This window comes from Azolla caroliniana, unplaced genomic scaffold (genome assembly GCF_043228905.1).
Source record: "Azolla caroliniana isolate FFs.n. ecotype wild unplaced genomic scaffold, voAzoCaro1.0.p SCAF_6, whole genome shotgun sequence".
Classification (NCBI taxonomy): domain Eukaryota; kingdom Viridiplantae; phylum Streptophyta; class Polypodiopsida; order Salviniales; family Salviniaceae; genus Azolla; species Azolla caroliniana.
Genome location: NW_028230441.1, coordinates 20,658,669 through 20,685,503, shown reverse-complemented (window position 1 = coordinate 20,685,503; position 26,835 = coordinate 20,658,669). Strand labels below are relative to the sequence as shown.

Sequence of the window (26,835 nt, the reverse complement as noted above, 5' to 3'; positions counted from 1 at the left end):
GGTTTCAGTCTCCTGCCTTCCTTCCCCTGTTCCCTTCCAACCAACCAACAGAATTAAAACAAATGTCTCCAAATCAAATCACCCAAGGAGGCACGCACAGAAGAGCAGAGTACATACAACATACATACATATGATATAAGCTTTCTTAGGGTTTAGGGTTTCTGTCTCCTGCCTTCCTTCCTCTGTTCATTTCCAACCAAGCAACAAAAACAAAACAAATGTCTCCAAATCAATCAGCCACGCGCCTCGCACACACAGAGAGCAGAGTACATACAACATACAGTCATATAAGCTTTCTTAGGGTTTAGGGTTTCTGTATCTGCCTTCCCTTTCCCTTTCATCTTCATCTTCATACCACCTGCCTACCTTTCCTAGGATTTAGGGTTCCTGTTTCCTTTTTCCCCCTTCTTCTTCTTCTTCTTCTTCTTCTTCTTCTTCTTCTTGCCACCTTTTTTGTCTTCCGCTGCTTCCTCCGTCGACAACGAGAGCCATCTCCTCCTCAGCAGAATCACATCGCAAGAAGAACATGCAGACAGACAGACAACACACGCGCATGTATATTTTGCGTACAGTCCATACATACTCACATGTTTGCGTGCGTACACACATAAACACACAAATATAATCATGGATCAAAAGCTTTCCCGCTACTTCTCATCTCTCCGAGAGGAAGCAGAAGCTGCACAGAGAGGCGCTTCTTCTTCTTCTTCTTCTTCTGACATAACCGAAATAATACGCGACATCTCAGACCTTTGTGAAGACCTAATAACAGATGAAGATATATCTCTTGCATTAGCCACGGTGTTTGATCCAGCGACAGGGATATTCGACGTTATACAGAGGCTCATGCTTAACCGGGAAAGGAGTGTACAAAAAGGCAGAGAAAGTTGTTTAGTGTTTGTGTCTGATTTTGTTAGAAAGGCGAATGTGAGGGTTGCTCTGTATGTTCCGTTCATAAAGGTGTGAGCTTTTTCTCCCACATTTTTGTATTATTGCATTGCATTGGGTTATTGTTTCTGGAACAAGTAGCTGACGCATTGCATACAATGACATGCCATTATCTTTGAATTTTGAGATGTGGTTTATGGCTTATTTTGTATCCCCTGCAAGAACTTGTTGGGAATACACAAGTTGGCATCCTGGTTTGTTCAGCCCTTAATACCAAATTCCAGTGTTGGCATTCGGGGTAGGTAAATGTGATATAATCAGATCAGGAACACGTGAAGCATGGAACATGTGTTGGGAAAGAACGAAGGATATATACTGGATTCATGGAAAATTTTATTGATCTAATGGCGTATGAAGTCATCACATATCTGGGCCACATGCCTATAAATTACAAGTTGAAATTCCATGGGATTGGATATGTAAAGGGAAGGCTTCCATTGGAGTACGTCTAATTGTTTATTCTACTCTCTTCGTTATCTCTTGCTGTGGATGCGCCTCTCTATGATAGTTGTGGTTGTTGCCTACCTCAAGTGCCAACATTTGTTGGTTGCTCCTGGTGTGAATGGTGATTGGCATCGGGGTGGGGGATATGGATGGGTTGGTGTGGCCTTTCTTTATCTTCAATTTGGTTAACTCATTACTTGTCATTATTTAAGCAATTAGGAGAGATTATTGTCATACTATGCCATGGACTTGAATGTGATACATCTGCCATCTCATGAGATCCAAGTAGACTGTATGTTATGCATCAAGTTGAGTAGTTCTATAATATGTGCACTCCATCTAGAGGTAGATAAGAACTTAATGTGCTATTTGAGCATGTTTATACCCTCTCCCATGAACAGTAACCTTGAACATAGAGAAAGTAACCTGCGCTGTTCAGCAAGGACTGATCAGACAACCCATATGGGGAATTCCGTCAAACCTTTGCTGTTGTCAGAATGTTGAATCTATATTACTGCAGGGAAGATAGAACACTGCGAGAAGATGAGACGGAGAATTACAGCTCTGTTCAATCAGGGGTCAATTCACAGTCGACCACCAATTCTGGGGGACTATTTCACTATACATAAATTTAGTCCACCAATTCTGCATCATGCACCATCAATCAATGTGAGGCTAGATTGTGCTTGCATACACTTGAGGCATACCATCATACATGAATGGCTAGCTTACATTCATGATGATTTCGTTGGAACATTTGTGGATGAGCAGGAGTGGATTAATGTGGTGTTTGATATTTATATGGTGGTGTAGAATGCTCTTCTAGATTTGGTTATGCCACTTTTAAAGGACATGAAAATTGTTTAGGAACTGCAAGTAGCCTGAGGGCACCATCAAGATTTACCGTTGTTTGTAAGAATGACTGATGACATTGCTAATGATGGTTTCACATAGAGATTTGCTTAAATAGAGGTATACTTATTATGGTAATGTAGATTTTAGGGAACAAGAACTCCCCTGGAATATGCTGTTGTCATCTCTGAAGAATTAATTGTTAATGGCATGTTGGAAGCTTGTGCAAATTGATAAGAAAGGAAACCTTTGTTTTCAGACTAAAATAAATGTTCAGAGTTCGTGATATACTAACTCTGCATATCTATTATGTAACTTATGTATTTAGTAGATTTCTGCAGACAGCCCTATAATTATGAATAGAAACTCTATAAAGGCCATGAGTCATCTATAATATTTTAATGTCTTCCTGTTAATTCAGGACCAATGCATTAATGTGTTCCAAAGGGATGAATCCAAGTCGGTGCAGGCAGCATCTTTGCTTCCTTTAATTTCTGTTCTGCAGTTGCTCACGCAGAATCGTGATTTCTTCACGTTCTCCTTGGACTGGACTGTGGCCAGAGTCTTCCTTAAGGAGTATCCAAAAGCAAAGTCTTCTGGAACATGTTTGTTGTGTTGTTTATGTTCTTTACATCGTAGAAGATAATCATATATACTGATGACTGGTCCTGTAGCATCACATTTGATAATATTGAGCAACCATGTTTGCTGCAGTAAGATCAAATATATTGGTGCTGCTTGGTGGCATGGTAGAATGTTTTCCTTCACGTTTTGAAGAGGAGAACATAATCACCAGTTTGAATATTTGTCTTGATGCTTTGGATGAACAATTGAAGCAGAAAGGAAAAGGCCCTTCTTTTGTCCTAGTTGCAGGGGCAATCAAGTGCTTAGATGGGCTTCTCATGTGGTTTGATAGGACAGTCCCAGCCGGAGGTAGATCCTGGAAATATCCATCTCAATGTTTTTACCAGTTTAGGAAATTTATTCACTTGTCTCAATTGTTTTTTGTTGTGACACAGGCTCAGTTGAAGCATCAAGAAGAATCTACTCATATATTGAGCAAGCACTTTATTTTAGAGAGGATCTAAAAAGATATGAAATGGTTAAAGGTTAGAGTTCTCACAATGTGTTTGTTGGGAAGAAAATAAATGATTTCTTTTTTTGTCTGTTGAATTTTGTTGTGGCCTCTTCATCACAACCTATGAGAATAATTTGTCATATATAGGAAATAGTGTAGCAATGTAGTCCAAGATTCAAGTGCAACAGGGTTCACTTGGCAAAATCATATTTTGGTCAGACAGAATAGGCAAATTTCCTTCCTTTATGTTTACTACAAACTCTACATCGATAATGTGCACCTTATTTGTTTGACAGCTGGCTTGCGATTGCTCTCTAGGCATGCTTGTCTTTTTCGGCTACGGCTTTTAGAAGATTGTATGATTTTCCTTAAGTGGTTGGAGGCTTATTGGTGAGAGATATATTTATATATGATGACTGACTAAATAATGCAATAATAGAAATATTGTTTAATGAGGCATTGATATCTTATGGTTACTTCTTGAACTATATAGCACCCATGTGAATGCTCAACTAAGAAGTGACGCATTGCCAGCCTTCAATGAATTTATATACCAAGTATGGGTTTCAATTACATTATTTTTTTGCATCTATCTATTTAATATGATTATGGCCTCTTGTATCCTCTTTCCTCATTTGTTAGACCTACTACTTCAGAGAGTTTAACTATCAATCCTTGTTCCCACCTATTTAAATTTAAATTTACTTCTTTTGGCATTCATCACAGATCGCAATATGTCTGTCTTCTGGAGACCCTCGTATAAAGAATCCCCAAGATGTTTATAAGGTATGCCCAAATTGTTTTCGCTTACTCAATTTGTTACATACAAACTCTTGAAATTTAGGATCTGCTCGCAGAAATTATTTGTTCATGCCTTAGGTGTATTGGATGCTGAAGGTGAAAGTGCCAAAATGATCTCTCTTGCTGTGCACATGATTGGAAAGTTATCACCTGCCATTATGAGATTTTCAGGGAAGGATGTCCTTCAACAAGCATTTCAGAGAGTTGTTGCATTTGCATCCTTCTCTCAAAGGTATCTTATTTCATATAACCTCATTATTAGTCTTTTGGTGTGGCAATATGTGTTTGAACTTTGTTTTGAGATAGTGACCAAGAATAGATTTGAGTGTAGGCAACTTTTTTATAATTGTGTTTATTGCGTCCTCTTCTTTTTCTAAAGAATCTGAAAGAATCTGTGAATGTTTCTTTATATATCTCTGGCTACAGTGGCTAGTTCAATTTACATTCGTGTTATTGTTTTTTAGATGTTTCCTGAAGTCTGAGCTTAGTTTCTGTACCTTTTCTTTTGAGTTCTGTTGTCATGGTATATTATTGTTTATTGAGAATATTGAGGCATATGCTTTACTGTTGTAATGATTTTCATGGTGTAACTATTTGTCTTTCTTGTGTATGGTTAAAGTAGTTCCACGTTGTTTCCAATTCCACTCAAATGAGGCAATAAATTGATCAATTAACTACTTCTTACTTTAGGATAAATGATGTGCAAGATGAATCCATTGGTTTCTTAGTGACCCTTGTGAGCACTGTCACGGACATCATTGGGAATCTTGAGGATATTGATAATTATATTGTCACCATTGTTGCAGAGGTATTGAAATATGTTGATTTTGATATGCTCTTTGGTATTGCTTATCAGCCTTACTTATTGTTGACCTAAATTTTCTCGCAGGCTGTGGGCAATATCTTCTTCAAATTTCCCTATCTATTTCCAAAACAGAAACTGGCAGTTTATTTCACTATTCAAGACTTGTTTAGGGCGCTTGTTAAAAAGGGAGCTACCTTTATTGTGTTTCTGAAAAACATAGGTATCACCTTATGAAACCTAATTTCTGCACATTCTTTGTTTGATTCTTAGGTCTTCCTCGCTCTTTCTGAGGTGTCGTTATTATTTGTCTTCTCTATTTAGTGTTGCACAAAAACCATGATGCATCCTGGAATGATGATGACCCAAGGAAGTGGTACAGCAGCTTTAGGTTGTAACTTGGGGGGATTTCAGAGGAAGAGAAATAGAGTATGATTGAGAGCTCCAGTCTGGGATAGGATGTGGAAGTTTGAAGAGGAATATCTACTGGGAGATCTGTGAGTGTATAAAAAAACTAAGCTACCTATCATATCCACCATTATATGATTGATTAGGCTATGGATCATATATACATGTGAGAGTCACAGATTATGAACAATCAAGGTGGATATTTTGTCTAAACAGCATCTAGTTTTAGTTCATTAAAAGAAATGCATTGGAAAAATGCCTTGGAATATTTTGTTTATACATAAATATTCACATTCTATTCATGATATGGTGGCGTCGAGGGCGGTTCTAGAATCACAAAATATGAGAGTAAGATGCATGTGTGAAATATGCCTTGGGTAAAACACGGATAGTGTAAATGAAACCATCCTTCATGTAAAATATATGTTTAGCCTAAATTTAAAGGGCACGGGGAAAAAACAAAGAAAGTTAAGTGTTAGATAACATCGTTGGATTTCTCCTCTGCCTCTCTCATTCTGAGCTTTGTGCCTCTTCTTCTCACATGGTTTCTTTTGTCAACTTCAACACATTGGAGTTACACTTTTTATTTTCGGCATTTTTTATTTTATAATGATGAAGACTTGAAAAGTTGAATTTATTGTCATTGAGGATGATAAGGGCTTTGTTCCATTTTGCTACCCCATTCTGTTTGTGGTTAACATACATTTGATACCCATGGAAACCAAATAAAACATGTTTTTCATTCAACCATACCTGTGTACTTTGCCACAGTATCTTGGCATTTTCAAATCAAAGTTTGCAGCCCCTGTAGTCAGGCACATTTCAGATGTTCATATTACTTTGATCCTCTTCCTTCCACCCACTGGTCATTTGGGAAGCGTTCATTACACCAGCATACTAGCCATCCATTTCAGAAGCTGCATAAACAAAGTTTTTGAGTTTTCTGCACACTACAAATGGAAGAACATACAAATATAGTATTGAGTTAAGACTCAAGAGATGGAAAGGGGGAACCATGTTGCTGGCTGGCAACCTATCGGATCAAGAAGATTAGGCCTGTGGATGGTGGGGAATGAGCTATGTTGCTTAATAATCAGCAAGCCAAGCTGCCTATTAGAATTGTGAGAGTGCAAATTGCACATGGCTACAATGGTAGTTCTGATCTAATGATGATAGAGTAATTGTGGAGTTGGTTCAGAAGGCAATGGGTATCTAGTCCACTGGAGGGTTATCTAAATGTCGTGCTGGTAGCAATTCCACTTGAGCATGAATTACACCGCTGATGGTAATGCTCAAATTTTGAGACTGAATGTGCATAAAAGCAATTCAAGGTAATGCAACTAGCGAGTCATGAGTAAGGATAGTTTATATATTTGAGCGGATGAATGTTAGAACTCTTTCATCAAGTGTTGTTTCCATTTCCTATTTGTAAGTGAAATGTTTTAATGTCCTCAGTGTAGGGAGTCAAATTTACCCATTTGAACTAACAAGTATAAGGTGTGGGAATATTTAACTGATCTAATATTTTATCTCCTTAAGGCAAGCTGTTCTAACCTGAACCAACCAGATTCTGGAAATCAGATGGTGTTCTTGCATAAACTGTTTTCATCTTTTTCAACTAAACGGCAATACAGCCATTTGTTAATATTCTGAGAGCATTGGATTCTGTGCATAAGCATCTGAACACATTGTGCTCTCTGGGAAATAGGGAATTTTGATGTGATAAATACAGGAGGAAAGAAGCACTGTTAGATGAGTGTTGAAAATCATCGCGCCTGTAAGACGTAAGGCAGTGTGGTAGGTGATATTGGGAGCGAGAGTCTTACAGGACTTAGTGATGATATATTATCCTGTTTTCTACTGTATTTGTGATACTGTTGATTCTAAATGTGAGGATCTCTGGAATTTTTTTTTGGCTTCAAATAGTTTGGTCATCGTTACAACGAGCTATAGAGCCAATGAGCATCAATCAAGAGAATCTAGGAATGGACTTGTGGAAGAGTTATACGGAGCTCTGGTCAAAGCTAATAGATCTTGAAAATGCAAAATCTCAACAAAGAGAGGAAACATCAGAGGAGGCATTATGCTTAATAGAAATGCAAGAAAAGATTTTTGATGCAATGATCATATGTGTGATGAAGGTATTACAAGAGCTAAATCTAAAGTACAGAGTTAAGCGGATGAGAAGAACAGACACTGAGAATGTGAAAGAAGGTATTTATAAACATTGATTAATGTTTTGGCTGTTAATATTTCAAGTGGTCTAATTCACAAATGCTATTATGGTCTAGATGACGATGAAGTGATTTCAGAATTGGATAGTGACAAGAATACAGTAGAACCTATAAATGACAAAGATATGAAGAAATTTTTGAACTTGGTAAGCAAAATCACGAAATGCATTTCTGTATAAATTGACCAATCCTCTGCACGTGATAAATACTTCCTCAATCTGGGCATTAGAATAGCTTCATAGGATCGTTTTGAACTATGAGGATAGTTGTACACAACGTCTTATAATTTTTGCACTAGATATAATATCTAATTGCAAAAATCGTGTCTTTTTGTAGGTAGAGTTTGTTCAGGATCTTTTATCAAGGTATGATGTTTTGTTGACACAGTTTATATGTTCAAATTTAACATTAATATTTTTGGTGTGGCTCCAGTGATTCAATGCCCTTCTTTCCAAAGTGGGTTCTTCCATTTGGGAGATTGCTTGTGGAACTTTCAAGTAACTATCCACTTCTTAGTGGCTTTTATAAGTTGCTTGCAGTACTAATAAAGACAGCAGATAAATATGGCTATTTCAAGAATGTCACACAGCAAGTCTCAATGGACAATATTATTTCTCTCAAAGAGCAGGTTCCATTAACAATGAAGTACAGTTGCTATTGAGGCCTTTTCAATTCATTTTCTTCTTATTTTAGGTTGTATTTGGTTGGCATGCAGGAGCAGTCAGTTTCAGTATTAAATAGTCAACAAAAGCTAGAAGAAGAGTATATAATCTGCCAGGATTTGTTTCGACGTTATCTTCAGGAAGTGCTTATTTCTAGCAAACGTTACAAGCTGGAACTGTTGGCATCATGTCTTTACCTGTGTTTATCATCACCACCTTCCCTAATAAAACTTTCGGTATTAGTTGAGCCAGTAAAAGTGGCTCTGAAAATGGGCTTGAGATATCCATGCTTGTTCGCTTTTCATTATAAGAGCAGTTTCTCATTTTGCAGTGTATATATGTTCGCTCAAGTTTCAGTGCATTATTATCACAGTTATGTCCTTAACGACCTGCACATATAATCCTTTGGCCAGTGTTGCCATGGATGCTTTAGAAAGATGGATCATATTTAGCAAAAGTGAGTTAGATGTATGGCTATATCAGATTGTTCCATGCTTTAACAATTATCTCTCCATCACATTGGTAGCTTCTGCCATGGAGGTGGGATCACAGTCTTCTTTTGAAGATAATCTTCTTGATTCCAGTAACAGAAATCTGTCTCATCATAGAATCAAAAGAGAAAGAAAAGCTCTTTTTCAGGTAAGATAAACAATAATGCAAGCTGGATGTATAGTACTTGAATTTATTGATTTACAGCGTGTAAATTGTGTTTGACATAGCTGAAAATTTCCATTTCCAGTCTGATGCATTACAGGAAACTCAAATCAGAATACAAAGGTTTCTGGGCCGTATAGGGATGCATGCTCATTATCTTGTCCAAGATGTCAGCCTTCTTCAAGTTGCAGGAACTGGTGGTTTAGCATGGGACACAACCGAGCATATCAAGTTTATTTTACCATTCAGGGATGATAAAGCTGATGTATGGCTAGGTATAGATCTAAATTAGCTTTATTCAAAATCACAGCTGCTTCTTGGTGTACTTCCAAACATTTGTTTTCATATCTGTTTATGTGATTGGAATCTTACATATTTCCTTTGATGTTTTCAATATTCAAGCCAAGAATATGGAGACATACATGTCACATGCCCTTTTGCATGATGGTAGGGCAGATCTGGACCTCATGTCAGCAGCTGAGGATAGAGATTGGATGATATGTGCATATAACTTTAGAAGATTTGGTCTGCCAGTTTTGTTGTGATAAAGATGAATCTGAGCATCATTACATGTCATTGCCTTGTCTATTAGATCTAAGGATTTGTAACTCTCTGTAAAGTGATGTTATACAATGACCAAATAATGCTTAGCGCTCTTCTTTATGGAGATATGGAGACAAATGAAATGAGATGTTCAACGGCCCTTTTCAAAAGGCCAAAATGACCTATGAGAGAAAAGTTACATCCCTATGAATCTTACAGAAGTCCATAATGTGGGGAATAGAATGGGCAAAAGAAAACGTATCTAGGAGAGGTAGAATGTGAGTAGATCAGCGGCATCAGCCCATGAGTGTGCTCATAGGATGACATCCATGTACTCCATAGTAAACTACAGACAATACACTCACCAATCCATCTAGGCAGATAACTTTGACAGATTTATTCCACAGGTACTACTGACTCTCCTCTTGATGTACAATCATACACCCCAGCCAAATCCAAAGTGGATTAAGAGTGGGATTCATGACAACTAGAGCCGTTTCTCGTTGTCTTGAATGTCAGAGAGGCAAACTGGGACCAGGACTCAGATGTGCATATCTTCAGAAGATCAAAGCATCATCATCCCAAGTTATCAGATATGCCCACTTCATCCCACCAGCCTTTCCATATTCGATCACCCCATGATGGATATTTTCAGAGGGCAACAATATCAGCTCCAAAGATCAGGCACCAAACATACATGCTAATTATTCACGATTCATGAAATACATTTTAAACTGTTTGGTTTTAAGAAGTTCATATAGAAGACATTCTTTTGTTGCTTGCATTGGCAAAGAAAAAATAGAAATATTTTACAGGTCTCTTTGAGCCATTGATGTAAATAAGTAAATGAATAATACACACACACACACAGAGCCATACACACAGGAAGACAGACACACATGCACAGACACACCCACCCACACCCACACCCACATGCACACATCCCCAACACGCACACGCACACGCGCACGCACGCACACACCCACACACAGACACACATACACACAGACACACATACACACAGACACACAGACACAGACACAGACACAGACAGACACAGACACAGACACAGACACAGACACAGACACAGACACAGACACAGACACAGACACAGACACAGACACAGACACAGACACAGACACAGACACAGACACAGACACAGACACACAGACACACAGACACACAGACAGTTCTAGCATGTTATATAACTTGGAAGTTCTTAAGAACTCCAATGGGGATCATGGTACTTTCAACAGAGATGCTTAGATACTGTAGTAGTGCTGTTAGACTTGCAACCGGAATGTGTTGGATCACCATAATTCTTGTGGTCTACTGAGAAATGATACCCATAGAATTTGTCTTTGTTTCATATGAATTGCCTCAACTACACAGCTAGATACTCCCTGGAAGTGCAAATCCATAATCATATTAACTATAGGCATACGGAAGGTAATTCTATTAGTTTTGAGAGGTTGGTTTTGCAGATTCTTTGTTACCAAGAATTGTTGATTTGGCTCTTTCTGCAAGTAGTCGCAGCACCAAGGTTTGTGCATCGGAATTGCTTCATGCTTTGTGTTTACTGATGATGGGGAATTGTGCAAAAGGGCCTCGGACACGTACTGGAGAAAGTGTATGTGTTGTCTTTTGAGTGTTTTGTGCATTACATTTTATCTAGGCTTTCATGCATTTAACCAATGTTGAATGAAGCAGGTGCATTATGACAAGATCTACAGAAAAGTGTTTCCTGCAGTAATTCGCTTAGCAGCAGATGTAGAGCAGGTTTGCAACAATTGAGCACAAAACCATGTATAACATATATTGATACTGCATGGACATGTATGTAGGAGCACTATGTCTCACGGTGACTTATTTTTGAGAGAAGACAAGATTCCATCAATTCATACATTCCCGAAAATTTAAGCAAAGTTAGTAATAATCATCCAGGACATGCATTTCGTATATTTGTGCATCCAGGTATTTACCTACTTGTGACAGTATAAGGTATTCCAGGATTCTCTATAAAAACCAGACGTGTCTTTTAAATTTTCTATTATTTGCATTTAAGTAACTCTAATATTATCCTCTTGATTGTTCTGGGAATATTGTACTGAAGAGAACCGTAAAATGCAGGTAACTCGTGAGCTTTTTGGCAGGTTGTTAATGCAAATGATCCATTGGTTCACTTCCAATACACAAAAAGAAAACCCTGATACCATGGCTCTCTTAGATGCAATCCTAGAGGGGCTTGTTGACTATGAAAGTGCTTCATTGAGGTTCAACCTTTTGCTTTATATGTTTTTTGGTTTTGTACAGTTCAACATTAGGGCAACACTCGTCCATACGGCATATGGAAACTGGCTTGAATGTAGAAATGAAATGTGACGTGTATTAACATCTTCATAAGGCCATTGTAACCGTGATAAAACTGTGAAATTTAAAATATTTGTCTCCCTAAGAGATAATGTTTCTTTTATAATTGTCACTTTATAAAACCATTCTCATCTACATATAGGGTCTGAGTAAGTACTGTTATCAGAATCTGGTAGCATACTTGTGCGGAAAGGAAAGGTATATAATGTGGGGTCAAATCATAGGGTTTGTGCCTCTGATAAAATGCTATTCTATATCTTGCTCTCCTGGTTGTCCAAGCAATTATGCTTCCAATGCTATACCATTTTTACCAAACATCTGGTACTCAGTCAATCCACGAGAATTCCCTGCATGATAGTGAATGAACGACAATGTCATTTTGATGGTATTTTAAACTAACAAATTTGTCACTGGTTTCCAACTGAGGAGAGTTTGTGAACAACTGCAATAGAGTTTTTTCATAACATCAATTATTCAATAGTAGTAGAGTTAAGAGATAGGTTTGCACAATAGATAAAATCTGATTTATAATGTCATGTATGCCTATAATAATATGGGAGAAGATATATAAACGAGAAACAAGACTGTAATCGATGCTAATACATGAAAACTACTAGAATGCTGATAATGATGTTATAAAAGGAACGTCATCATGCAAAAAGTACCTTACCATCTGCTTTTTATAGAGATAATTTACAAATTGAATAAAAGGATATAATTCAGTGATGTTCTGAGAAATTAAAAAGCTAAAATGTGAACTATAATTGTACCATGGCTATCATGATGACTTAATGATCAACGTGGGTTATTTCCCAGGTTGGCTTATCACTGTTTTAGGTGGACATACTATAAGAAAATGCTGAAGATATTTGAAAATTACTTAATTATATGTTAATTACATAGGGCATTTGCATGTTGGAATTTTTTGTGATTCATCACTGATGTCATATTTCAGGAAAAGTCAAACTAAATGTGATTTTCTCAAGGTTGTTTGTTGTTTTGATTTGTTAAATGCTAGGGAGTTTTCTGCAGAGTGTTTTGAAGAATTTATGCAATGGTCAATACGCCATATGCCACCAGAGGTCATTTATAAATTTCAATTCAGTGGTGTTTTCCTGGAATTCTGAGTTGATCATATGCTACTAGTATAAATTCATTTACCTGTGTTGTTCCATCTGTATGTTACAACTCTATGAAGTACTTGCTGATATAAAATATCAGCAGTAAATGTAAAGTAAATCAATGATTCATTTATTTATGATCATAGTCGAAGTGTGAAAAGCTATTAAGCAAGAAGAAAGAAAGAAAGAAAGAAAAGAAATGTTAATGTCTTTTAAGTGGCCAAAAGGCCCATGAGGCCAAACCAGAGATTACACCTGAAAGTGGTGTTTCGCCTTGGAGAAGAACAATCAAAATTAAATTGAGTGAAACCAGATATTGAAGTTAACAAAAATGTAATCTGGTGAGCTTGGATAGACTGGAACATTTGCCTTCAAAAGATCCCAAACATGGCCTGATCCAAGATGACGGGCTCTCCAAAGCAAGGAAAGAACCGTCAATGTCAGTAACAAGCGTAATGGGCCAATTGTCCAGAGGCCTATGTGTAGGACAGATTGCTATTGCCTGATTTATGGTAACCCTTTCCTAAAGCTATGTCCAATGCTCTTTTCGTGGCCTTTGTTGACTTAGCAAGAGGAGTGTTGGATCTAAAGAAGGCTGTGATGGCACTTTGTTCAATAACTTCTCTATGTCACTTGATTTCTATCAAGAACATTACCACCTGGAAGAGTTGACCAAAGCCTTGCCTGAAGAGGAGTCCATCTCCACCTTATTTCATAAAAAAATTGTATAATGGAAGAAATAGTGTTCCTCTGATTGCACATCCTGATGGCACAATCGGCAGATCTATTTTTCCGTAAACATGCATGCACATTTACTCTAGCTAATATTAATAGGTGCTCAGCTACCCCATCACACTACAAAGCTCTGGAGAAAGATGTGTATTTACATCCTTAATTTGACTAGTGGAAAAAGAGGGCATTATAGTAGATCTTATATATCTGTGCATATTTACTTTATGAAGAGCTGCTGAGCTACCCTATTGTACTAAAAATGAACATGAGAGGGATGTGTATCCATATAAGAGTGTGGTGATAAATCCGTGTCAGTGTATAAAAAGGGACTTATAGAGTGGTGCACAAGTGGTAAGGAACTTATAGTAGCGCAGATGGTAAGGTTGTCTGGCAGAGACCAGAAGGTCATGCATTCTAAAAATGCACATGAGAGAGATGTGTATCCATATAAGAGATTCTGGTGATAAATCCGTATCAGTGTATAAAAAGGGACTTATAGAGTGGTGCACAAGTGGTAAGGAACTTATAGTAGTGCAGATGGTAAGGTTGTCTGGCAGAGACCAGAAGGTCATGCATTCAACTCCTAGATTCTGCAGTGGTATTGAGTAAAGTAATAGAACTACAAAGTTCTGAACCTGAATGGTAAAACTTTGGCTTATTTAGTAATGTTATACAGATACTGAGTTTTGAACCTGGATAGATGGGTTGGTAAAAACTTAGCACATTAAAATGGATGGAAAGAAAGAAAGAAAGAAAGAAAGAAAGAAACTTAGCCAGCCCACTCTCCTTAGCGTATACATCCCATAAGAGTTTAGAGACCAAACAAGAGATACATCTGGTAAGGTTGTTGAATATTAGGGAACAAAAAAACTACATAAAAAACAAGTAAAATTGCCTAAGATAACCTGGATATCTGTCAGGCTTTTGGCCAAGCATATCCAAAACTTCCATGCGCGTAAAAGGAAATGAAATTACATTAACATCTTGAAAAGGCCAAAGTGGCACATGAGACCAAAAATTACATGCATGTGAATCTTATAGAAGCTGATAAATGAAATGAAATGTATATTACATGTAAACTATGTACCTTCCCAATGTAACTAGGCTATGATCATAGTCCAATGATATAGGAACCATGGGTACAAGAAATGTAGAGGACACTACGTACAAAATAAATAAATGCACATTTAGCATTGACTTGTGGTGATTTTCTAATTGGTTAAATATGGCTGAAATTACATTTACCTAATTCTGTTTTGCATGTTCTATAGTAGAACCTTAGGTAATAATTCTTTATGTTTTTGCAGGCTGATAATTTTATAAATGTAACATCAATGCTGCGCCGACTATATAATCGTCTGGATCATCCTAATCCATATCATAGATTAGGTTCTGCTATGGCATGTAGTCGATTATATCGGGTTATGCGTGTCCATACGTCAATAATTGATCGACACCTGCTAGAGATTCTCTTTTTCTGCATTAAGAGTTTGCGTATTGCTGAAGAAGATCATGAACAGATTGGTAGATATCTCTGTTTTTCATGCTCTCCATGTGATTACTTTTGAGACATTTATGTGCATTCCAGATCTTTCTTTCATGCTTTCTATGTGATTACTTGTGAGACATTTATCTGCATTTGAGATCAGTCTTTCATGCTCTACATGTGATTACTTTTGAGACGTTTATGTGGATGTTGTAGGAACTGTAAAACAAATTTGCAAGGTTTTGGATGAGTTCCAAAGGTTATTACAGAGGAATATCTCTAACTTAGTGCTGAAAAGGAAAGATAGGGCAATGTTCACCGTGATTGATGATTTTTTAGAATGGCTGTTTAAGCAAACAGTGGAGGTTCAAGCAAAATGCCGTAGCAGATGCATGCATCTTTTTGATTCAATTTGTCAAGTCTTACAAGGTAAAAATGTGCTTGGTTTGTTTTGCAATACATTATATTATGGCAGGTAACCTCAGATGAGGTGAAAACCCATGAAAAATTAACAAAAGCCCTTGAACCAGCCTTCATGGTTTCCACTTGGCTGGTAGATTTATGTATGTCTGTCTGGTTGCAGTCGGGTCTCCTTCAAGTTGGTTGACAACAGTTGGAAAGTCTCAGATGCTTAATGATGCCTATCTCCTGCTGAATACCAAATTCATTTTTGCGATGCTGGATCAAGGAGAAATATTGTCAGAAAAATTAGAACAGCAAGTAAAGTGTTTATGTAGATCTCTTCATTGGTATGAGTGGGGTCTAAAAATCGGCTTTGTAAAGTTGGAGGAACTTCATTCAAAGGCAACTAATTTAGCAACTTCCATCAGAGAGTTCTTGAAAAGTTTGTTGAATGAAAAGACTGTGAAGCTTGTTTCCTTGTTAACACCGTCAGAATTTGAGCGTCAAGAAATAGTTCGATGCAGGGGAATCATGCATCTTATGAGCTTCACAAAAGAGGTTCTATGCAATGGATTTGTAATAAAGAGTGATGATGTTCACCTTCATGATAAAGATCACATAACCAACTACACATATGTTTGTAAAATTGTACCATTTGATGACCCTGAATTTGTGCAAGTTCTCTGCTTGCTATTGTTGTCACCACAGGAGATTGCTATCAAACACATGCCCGACAAAGGTGATGCTTTGTTAAGAGGAGCCATAAGAATAATGAAGCTGTTGATGGTCTGCTCGTCCAATTTGAAAGAAAAAATCTTGGAGTGCTTGAAATTGCTGCTGGACAGACCAGAACTAGACCTGGCTAATCTGAACCTTTCACATGGGAATACTGAATTCTCAGGATCTAAAGGATTGATAAGTATTGAGTGCCTTCTTAGAGGGTATCAACATCTTCTTCTTGCAGGGCTGTTATTGCCCGCCTTGGGTATTGAGAAGTCAAGATCTCTTGCAGAGAATTTGCTGATGTATATTTTTGCAGCAAGCAAGAACAGCACAAGTGTAACTGTAAAGTTTTCTGAAGATATTTTCTCTCTTTGCATGTCTCTAGGTATGAAAGTCGAGAGGGTGCTTGAGGTTGTCTTTGATGAACCACCAGTAGCAAGTTCTTCAGATGGCCATTTAACTGCTGGAAGTGCCTTCTATGTCAAATTCCGTACTGTCCTAATCCATCATCTCAAGTTTTCATACAATGAAATCTTGCCGATACTACTAAAGAGAACCCCTCAAAATCCAACAGCACGGCTAATATTAAGTGCACTTCTGGATGACTATATGCATACGAGGACAGAGGGAAATATAATGACAATTTGTAGTTTTCTTAATGTTTTCATGAATCACATCTCTTTCCTGACACCTTTGTCTAAATTGGATGGTTCCTACAATGATAAGTTATTTTTTTTGGAGGTTCTGAACAAGTTGCTGGTTCTGGATTCAGACTGTCAGATTGTGTTGTCATGTACTCACCCTTCATTTGAGTTTATAGTGGACAGTTTCTTGTCTCTGCTTGGTGGATCTTCCTCTACTGTAAATTCAGTGCCTGATCCTGCAAGTAAAAGCTTGAATCTCATAGTGCAAAACAGTGCACTTGCCCTAGTTCCAAGCTTTGCCAATGCTACTAGTGCACACATGTTCTCCAACCGACTCCTAAATGTGCTGATAAGTATTGTAACCACATTTTTACTTGTGCGTGAAGCTGATTTACCTCCTGGCTCAACACAGCGAGCAACGTATCTCCAAACCCTAAATGGGATATTGGAAGCAGTCTGCTCGAGTAAAAACTCAGAGCTACTGGAAGTGCTATTTCCTATTCTGCAAAACTGCATACCGTTGGCTAGAAAATTAGTTATCAGAGCTCTTAAACAGTATGCAATGGCCATACCGGATCAGAGGACATCTGTTTGTGCGAAGTGCTTAGAAGTTATTCATGATGGAATTAAGGCTCCTACATTGAAACAAGTTCTTACAGATATTGTTTTAATTCCCATCCTAGATGCAGCACCTCTGGATTTTAACGTGAATTGGTTCGTAAAGCATATCAAAGGTTTTTTTATTACAATTTCTGAGAAACCACCTTTGGGCCAGCACAAATTTTCAGAGGAAGAACAAGGCTATATTGTAGTGAAGAATTGCACTTATTCTATAATTTCCAGCCTCTTCTTGAACTTAGACGGCTCTACCATCCGAGATTCAATCACACCTCTGGTTTCAAATCAACAAATTATGCAAGTAGCTACAAATGACTCCCGTGCAAAAAATGACCCTGCACAATATCCATTTTCTGAAAATATTGTAATGTGGCGAGAACTGCATATTCGAGCCTACAATTGCCTTGCTGCAGTAGTGATGTGCACACAAGAGCAAGAAAGGATATTTACAATTCTTTTCAAGGATTTCACCGGGAAACCACTTTGGCAGCATTTGATTGATTGCAATAAGATATATAATAGCTTTCCTGTGGAGGTTTCAAAGCTTGGAACATTGCAAGAGGTGACTAAAAATTTGCGACTTGAGAGAAAGACTTCCGGCAGATCTGAATCTATTTCTCCATTTGTGTCATCTCTTCATGTTATTGGTGCTACCCTGAGTCAAGAGCCAGCTCTAATAAATAGTTTTGTTGGAGGTGAAAGTGAGAAAGTGATGGAAACGTCTGAGACAAATGATGCAAATGAATATGATAATAGTATTACTGATATGACAATTTCTGATCAAGATGATTTTGATCAGCATCCCTGTTTGGCCATGGTATTAAGGGTAATTGTTCACCTGCATTCAAAAACCAAAACTGCTACTAGTGATGAAATGCCTGAATGGATGAAAGCATTGCACTCTACTCTGAGTAGTGCTGGCACGCCTATGAATGTCTGCCTCTTTATTATAAAAGTGGTAATCAAGGCAAGAAAGATTTTTTCTCCCTTTGGATATCACTGGATTCACCCTGTTCTGCTACCATTTCTGAAAGAACCTGAAAGATCGGGAGGGAAGAGTTTTCATTATATGCTCAGAGATATATGTATTACTATTTTGGAATGGAACGTTTCAAGTCTACCAGATATAAGCCTCTTCTCAAGGTTTCTGAATTATCTACTAGAGGTAACTCCTAATGGGTCAAGTCAGGTTCTACGAGCCAACTTAGAGATTATACAGCACATATTGTCAAGGTGGAAGAATGATGTCAAGGTTGACATTGGTATAATTACTTCCTATATAACAGCTGGAGGTAAAACTCCTAGTACATCGGATAAAGGGATGTTAATGCACAGGATAGTAGGTCTTCAGTTGTTGGGTGCTATGATGTCAATAGGTCTTACAATTTATGATGACATCAAATTACCCAAATCAGAAATGACTAAGATTCTGCTTTCTAACATAAACCTGAAGGCAAAGGGTGTTTATGAAGCATCTGCAGAGATATTGGGTATGATTCTACATCAAGACAAAGGCCTTTACGAGGAGCAGCAATTGCAGAGTGGGTTAAAAAAGATACTCCTTGGAATTTTTAAAGAGGGCGAAGTGGGTCAATATTTAAGCATATTAGACAAAATCACGCTGCATTTCCCATCTGTTCTTGAAGAATACGCTTCTATGGTTTTTGATCTGCTTCCTCGTGTGCATGGAGTCTTTAGAATCCTCTCACTGAACATCATTCTTAGATGTCCTACTGCCATTCCAAATATTTTCACTGTGGTTTTGCCGTTTCTTTCGAAACTGTTGACACACAGAGATGAAGCTGTTCAAATGAAATCTCTCCAGTTAGTTGCTGAGCTTGTTAAAGATGCAGAAACAGGGGCTATTACTGAACTCATTTTACCCGTGTTAGATCAAACTTTTATTTCACATGACAATGATGAATGTAGAAAGCATTATTATCAAATCCTTGTATACCTTTATACTGAAAGGAAGATGGAAAGACACAAGATGTTGATCCAAAGTCTGCTTCAGGGTCTCTATGATGATTCACCTGCCATAAGGGAAAGCCTTAAAAGCTTCTGGCACACTCGGCTTAACAAAAATCCTCAGCAAAGACTCCTTGAAATAATAACTCATATTTATGATCCAGTTATTGAATCTCATTGGGTACACATAGGAATCTCTCTTTTGTTAAAGGTCAGTTTAACATTCTAATCACATTACATTATGATAGTGACTGCAGTTTGTATCATCTTGGTATTTATGGGAGATTATTTTCTGTTTACAGCTCTGTGAAGAATCAGTTGATTTTAACAGACCAATCTTCAATGCCCCATTGTCTGAGTGTGAATTTAAAGAGTATACTATTGATAGATCAATTCTTGCTGGAACACTGCCTATGACACCCATGTTTTTTGACACACAATCTACATCTCAAGCAGTGCAAAGTGACGAAGGGGATGAGAACATACATATTAAGAAATTTCCTGGTATGATAAGAGCAACAATACAACAGTCTGAAAGCTTGGAGCCTTCTCAGTCACAAAACTCTTTGACAGCCTCTTTAGCTGAAAGTGGAAGCTCTTTGTTTGCATTCTCTAAAAGACACGGTATGAGAACAGTAGGCTTAAAATCGCAGGTTGCATCTGGTGATGATGGCATCTCTACAACAATCACCAGAAGATTAATTCATCCAAGTGCTTCACGGCCTCAAATATTAAGAAGTGTATTCAATGCAATGAAAAGAAAAGAAGCTCGTATGGCACAACAAGCAGTAGAAAGAGCTAACAAGGTCCAAATGCTGAGACGATATCGCGTAGGTAGGGAGCTCCTTGAAATTCTGCTCAATAACATGGTGTGTAATATCTGAAACCAGCATGATCTATATTATATTGTTTATTGAATGTGGTTGCTAAATGTGTTAACAGGAGAGTTACCAGATATTGAGATAAACCACAGTGAGATCATTAATCCATTAGCTGCATTGGCAGAGAAGGATCCTACATTCTCACGTTTATTACTTTTGGTTTTGTTTCGTGCTATATATTCGCTTCCATCGGATAAATATTTTGGAAGTGAGCAAGAGTTAAAGTCGTTGGTTAACATTGGAATTGAGAAAATGTTTGAACGAACTGAGAACGACATTTCTTTTGTTTCATGTGCATTGTCTCTCAGCCTGGAAGATAAGGAATCCTGGATTAGGCCAGAGTTAATAGGGTCGGTTAGTTTAAAGTCAACCAATTACCAATCAGGTATTCTGTACTTGGAAAATGCAATCTTGAGAAAGAATATGCCATGGCAGTATGTGGGAAATTCACGGAAGCGTCATAAAGGATCACGAGGGCAGGCAACCTTTGAAGCAAACAGTCTAGAGCATGCTTGGTTAGCGCTTTCAAATCTTTACAGATCCCTAGGAGAGAGTGACATTGTCTTATCAATTTACAAGAAGCACCTTACGAAAGCTAGTATAACACAACAAGCCCTTGAGGCTGAGCTTGATGGTGAACTTGCAACAGCTTTGAAAATGTACGACAATGCCATTGATCAATTTGACGAAGTTGAAGCAACAGGTGAATCAGAAAATATATTTCAATTTGACTTCTCTTTACTGCATTAATTTCCATCGGCATCTTTGAAATCTTAAATTTGCTCCTTTCTTCCTTTTTGAGTGATAGTTATCCCCAATGAGATTGAGCAAGATCTCTGGTATACTCGGAGACTGCATTGTCTTGCCAGCTTGTTGAACTGGCATACAGTGATGGATGAAATTCTCTTTCAGGTTGAAAATTCATTATCCAAGCTTTGGGAGCCTAGAGCACGGGACTCTTACTTGAGTCTGTTTATTAGAGCAGCTGTTAAGATGCCTACACATCATGCAAAACTTTGTGAGTTTCTTCATCCTATACCAGAGGACAATAGCAAAAAAGTTTTGATCCTAAATGATTTCTGCACACAAGTGGCGACATTAGCAGTTTCAAATGATCAGTTTGATCGTGCGCGTTTTTATATACATGAGTGTTACAAAAGCTTCGTCAAACATTGGGCAGAATTCCATCCTCTTGCAACTAGTGCCCGGCATATTCTCATTGCAAATCTTCAAAAAATAACAGAATTGAATGAATTTGTTGACCATATAGGATCAAATAAACTCTGCGACTGGTCAAGGTCTATTATGCTTTGTAAACTTTTATAATTTACTTTCTAATTTTATCTGTAACTTTTGTTGAGTAACGTGTAATGTTTGGATATTAATTCACAGAATAATGTTAGAATGGAGTAAACGATGGCCCTCTCCAACAATGGATGATGCTGAGGCTTGGGATGATATTGTTCAGAACAGATTGCTTTTCTTCCAGAAGCTTCAAAGTGCATTTAATAGGTGCTTGAAGAAAGGAGAAGAATATGAGGGAAGTGAACTGGCATCCCAGCTTGATGAGCAACGTGCACATATTTATTTTGCTGCTTCAAGAGGTTTAATGAAACAAGGAAATTATGAAGCTGCAAAGGTTAGAAGGTTCTGCTTTTAGTTGATCGATGATTGAATTAAGTTATATAATTTAGCATCAATTACTTGTTCTTACCAGAAGTTGTTGGAAGTTTTTCCTGATGTTCAGCCTGGATTAAAGCATACCATTTTTTCCTTTCTAATGGGTTCCGCATAATGTGTAACCTGGCAGAGTTTTATGAACCAGTTTGTATCATTCAAAAAAGAGAAGCTTGACTATAAGTCATACAAAAACATTATCAAGCTTCGTTGCCTTGAAGCAGATCGTGTTAGTATTAGAGATCCACAAAAGTCTATTAGCATGCTTGTGCAGGTAAACGTCTCTGACCTTTCAAATGGATTATATATATATACAGTTAGGGTACATGTGTAAAGCATTATGGTGGAAAATCTACGATTTTTGGTGAACTTATTCAATATAATAAACTTACATGGAAAATAGGATAAACTTAATAAATTTACACCTGCATGAGGAGCTCATTCAATATAATTACATGCCATGCTGTTGCATGAGATCTGGAGCACTCAGTCTTGGATCTCATGGGTCAAAATTCCAGGAAAGCATGGAAACTCATAGGTGACACCCTCCACCTATCACCTCCCCAGATACACAGGGAGAGTATGCAACTACTTTGTATGATGTACTACCAACGAAGCAATACCAGATCCATTAGTGCGTCCCCACTTCTACCTCCTTTACTCAGGGATGATGAAGGTGGACATTTACTATAGCAGGATGGTGTACAAGGGTATGCACCTTCCATGTCTAATTTAAGGAGGCTATTGACACATTGTGTACAGGAAGTGCACGCAATCATGTTGGTATAGGTGCAGAGCATTTACACTTGCAGAGTTATGAACGTGATGTTCAATATAGTTGTGTGAGAGTTTTCCTCAGATTTGGAGTGCCACTACTGTTGTTCCTATACTCATGTCAGGATACCTGCCTTGATGACCAACTATCATGCTTTCATTATTGGGCACTCATTGGCCAAGAGCTATCATTGTGGAAGGTGGAGATTTACCGTTGCTTTGTGAACTCAACAAAGCTTTTGACACTCCATAGAGCCTTGTTCAAAGAACTTCAAAGCTTTGTGAATTTTGTCAAAATTCTTGTTCAAAGAAGCTCAAAGTTTTGGTATTTCCTGCTGATTTCATAAAATGGCAAATATAACGCTCTGTTCCGGATCCCAATGGCACAATTAGCAGATCCTTTTGTGCATATCTTCTTATCTCAATTCTAGTTTGTCCATAGAGGTTAAAGCACTTGTTTCCATCAAATATTTTGCTCTCCTGAGCTGACCCCATAATCTTTGAATTGTACTGTTTTGGATCTATCATACCTTCGAAGAATGTGGTTATTTATCAAATTATATTGTTCTGGCTTACAAATGGTAAATATGGTAAAGTGCATGCTTTATATTTATCTTGGCAAACCCATGGCCTATATATTATGATAATATAAATGCCATGGGTTTTCCAAGAAAGTCAATGTCAAAGTGTTTTCCATGCTAAATAGATATATTCAACTGATGCGCTTTATGCGTCATTATTATTCATTAAACCACCAACATTTTTATGTTTTTCTCTTTTAGTTGGGTGGATGTAACAGTAGGCATAGCTTCTATTTCACACTCGGTTAATATTAGTACATTTTGCTATTTGTATTGAGAACCCGTAAACGTATTTTCCTTGCTTTTTGAGCTGTATTGTATTCTTCCAAATGAGAATGTCCAAATTCTTTAGTCACAGAAGGCTTATTCAGTAGTTCTAGAAACAAATGACACCAGTATGCTGATTTTTTTCTGTTGGATACAGGTCTTAAGCTACATTAACAGTACTTCACATAAATATAATAAAAAACAGTGGCAACTTGGGCTAAAATTGTTGGAAGGAAGTACAAACATCCAGCTTGCTTTTCTAAACATGAAAGGGCATTCTCGGGTTTCTGTAGATACAGAATCTTTAAAACAATGTGTAAAACAACTGGAGTCAGCATTTTCTGCATATAGTATTGGGCTATATGAAATAGATGACTGTAAGAATGCAATCTCAGTTCATACTCTGGCAAAGTCAGCTCTTAAATTTTCATTTTTCTGTGATGAGCTTCTGCAGTCTGCAACAGTTGCAAGATGGGGACCCGAACTACAGCATGTGATTCAAGTGGGTAGTGATGTGTTACCTGAAGTATCTTGCTATCCAAGATTGATTGTGAGGCATATCATGAAAGCAATATATTTAGATAGCTCTGTTGAAGCACATCATGGCATCGCGAGGGTGTTAACACTCGTAGGACAGTATAAAGATGCAGACTCTGAATTCCAGTCCATTGCAAAGGATGTGAATAGGCAAGTTTTTATACCTTGGATACCACAAATACTGTCTAGCCTTGATAATGATGATGGAGAAACCTTTGTAGGTATCTTGGAGGATATTGCTAAACAGCAACCTCAAGCTGTCTATTTTTCATATAATGTGAGCAGGGTTGGGTTGGGTCCTGTAGGTCGAAAAAGAACTATGCATCTAAACTCCATCCTGAATCTTCCTATTCTTGAAATTTTGGTTAGGAGTCTGGAGGATTTGACATTCCCAGAACAAAGGCTGCGAGATGGGCTTTCTTGGGTAAAAACTTTCCTACAAGCTGGTGATAATGTAAAGGCGAAAGAGCATTTCTACAGTCTGATTGATGATTGCTTAGATGTAGAATCGATGATCAAAGATGAGCGCCGCTCAGGAGAGTATAATGTAAAGTTTTGTCGGGAATATTCAAAGAAAGTGATTGATGCTGTTGGAAAAGATGGGTTCAAGCTGCTTTCAATGAATGAGAAACAGTTCACACAGGCTACTGCTGGCATCATGACCAACTTACAAAAAGCATTAAAAAATCTGCAGTCAGGATGTTTGAATCTAAGCTTGTTCTCGAAATGGATGGCTGATTTTGATCAATCAAAGAATGCATGGTCATCTCAGAATGATATGATTCACATGTTCGGGAGCTATAATGGTTTTAAGCAGTTAGACCCGAGTTTGCATGTGAAAGTAGTCAGCTTTGATCAGACCATAGTTTCTCTAAGCTCCAAGCAACATCCCAAAGTCTTGAAAGTCAGAGGATCCGATGAACTAGAGTACAAGTTTATTGTGAAAGGAGGTGAAGATTTGCGTCTTGATCAGAGAATAGAACAGATTTTTGAGGTCATGAATAGAATTTTAAGCAGAGATGCAGGCTGCTCAAAACGAAATTTATATGTCCGAACATATGCAGTTATCCCAGTTTCCCAGAAATGTGGTCTGCTTCAGTTTGTTGAGAATACATGCGCCTTGGATGATGTTATCAAGGATGGATTGGCATGTACATTGCCTGAGTTGGGATTGTCTGGAAAGGGTGCTTCTGCTGAAATTACCTCTAATGTCAGGATGAAATTTCATGAATGGCTTGCAAAAAGAGGAGGTTCGCAAAACATTGTAAACTGTTACAGAAACATGTATTCTACTACCCAGTTCAATGAACTGGAGGAAAAGATGAATAGCTTTACTTGTAGCATACCATGGGATTCACTACGAAATGGCTTATTGAAGCTGACAACAAGTGCGGAATCATTTCTTGCTCTTCGCAAACAGTTCCAACATAGTCTTGCTGTTCTGAGCATGTGTGGGTATATTGCTGGGGTGGGTGATAGACATTTATCAAATATACTAGTGGACACAAAAAGTGGATCACTTGTTCCTATTGATTTTGGTTATAGCTTCGGCACAGGAGTAATGATGCTACCAGTTCCTGAGCTTGTTCCATTCAGGATGACGCGCCAACTCACAAATGTCTTACTTCCTCAGGATGCCATTGGATTGCTACGCACTGATATGATACATGTTCTGTCTGCGCTGCGTAATAGCAGAGATATCATAATAGCAGTCATGGATGTCTTTGTAAAGGAGCCCCTAGTAGACTGGAAAGCTGAAGCTATGAAAGCTTCAAGCTGGAGGAATGATGAAGAGGCTCTTGAGACCACCTCTTATGAAGAGAAGCACGTGGCGCTCAAAGTGGATTTTGCTCATCGAAAGCTCAATTTGTGGAATCCTGCAGAGATTACCATATCTGAACTACATTCATCCGTCCATGCTCAGAAGCCCTATTTCCATGACCTAATACAGATTGTTCAAGGTGATCCATCTCGAAATATTAGGGCTCGCATCAGTGGAAAGCTTTGTGAATCTATACAGGATCAGGTTGACTGTTTGATTGATCAAGCCACAGATGTAAATCTTCTAGGTAGAATTTGGCTAGGATGGCAACCCTGGATGTAAAGGTAAATAAATATACAGAGTTTATTCCTAATGGGAAAATTTTCATATATGATAATTTCTCTCTTGACTCTGCGCTTCATCACCTTTATGGAGTTAAAGAGGAAAACTGCTTGCATATGGCCTTGTATGTAGTCTCAGACAACTTTAGCTGGTTCTTCTTCTAATGCAATAACTGTAAGATTTGACTCCCTAGAAGGGATTTGTAATGGGAAAATTTTGCACGTGTTAATTTCTCTCTTTATTTCTTTTGATTTATTTTTTATATCCTCAAGGGACTAGACAAGGAGTTGCATCTTTCTTTTTTTCCCAAAACAAAATATCCGTCCATTAGTTCTAACAAACTACAAAATAGATGGAATAGAAACGACTATCCCAATGGCTAGCCATGAATCCTTCATTTAACTAAGATCCATCTCAACATCTAATTTCGTTTCAGTATGTGTACCAATTCTCCCATGTCGACACATGCTTTCAACATACCAGAAAATGTCATCATAGCAGGAAAGAGGCCTTGCACAAGCATT

At 37.8% G+C, this 26,835-nt stretch overlaps 1 protein-coding gene across 1 annotated transcript; it reads left to right on the top strand.

Annotated features, from left to right (window-relative positions):
- The first annotated feature begins 609 nt into the window (after positions 1 to 609).
- On the top strand, positions 610 to 26,372 carry LOC147863302 (uncharacterized). Its single transcript, XM_087321065.1, has 30 exons — positions 610 to 960; positions 2,666 to 2,849; positions 2,959 to 3,177; positions 3,264 to 3,353; positions 3,619 to 3,712; positions 3,816 to 3,879; positions 4,049 to 4,108; positions 4,180 to 4,355; positions 4,814 to 4,931; positions 5,013 to 5,148; positions 7,260 to 7,547; positions 7,625 to 7,713; positions 7,904 to 7,932; positions 8,000 to 8,195; positions 8,283 to 8,503; positions 8,619 to 8,868; positions 8,969 to 9,158; positions 10,911 to 11,056; positions 11,137 to 11,205; positions 11,557 to 11,699; positions 12,815 to 12,878; positions 14,957 to 15,173; positions 15,352 to 15,564; positions 15,719 to 19,701; positions 19,793 to 20,324; positions 20,433 to 21,074; positions 21,180 to 21,669; positions 21,764 to 22,010; positions 22,182 to 22,322; positions 23,828 to 26,372. Exons 1-30 carry the CDS (start codon positions 628 to 630, stop codon positions 26,309 to 26,311), a joined length of 12,108 nt encoding a protein of 4,035 aa, XP_087177191.1. The 5' UTR covers positions 610 to 627; the 3' UTR covers positions 26,312 to 26,372.
- Positions 26,373 to 26,835: the final 463 nt, after the last annotated feature.

What these genes read in the sequence shown, in the direction of transcription:
- LOC147863302 (XM_087321065.1), top strand. Translation starts at nt 628, where the DNA reads ATGGATCAAAAGCTTTCCCGCTACTTCTCATCTCTCCGAGAGGAAGCA. An exon ending in TCAATGAATTTATATACCAA is followed by an intron (nt 3,880 to 4,048) that starts GTATGGGTTTCA and finishes CATTCATCACAG; the next exon opens with ATCGCAATATGTCTGTCTTC. An exon ending in AAACTCTGCGACTGGTCAAG is followed by an intron (nt 21,670 to 21,763) that starts GTCTATTATGCT and finishes ATTAATTCACAG; the next exon opens with AATAATGTTAGAATGGAGTA.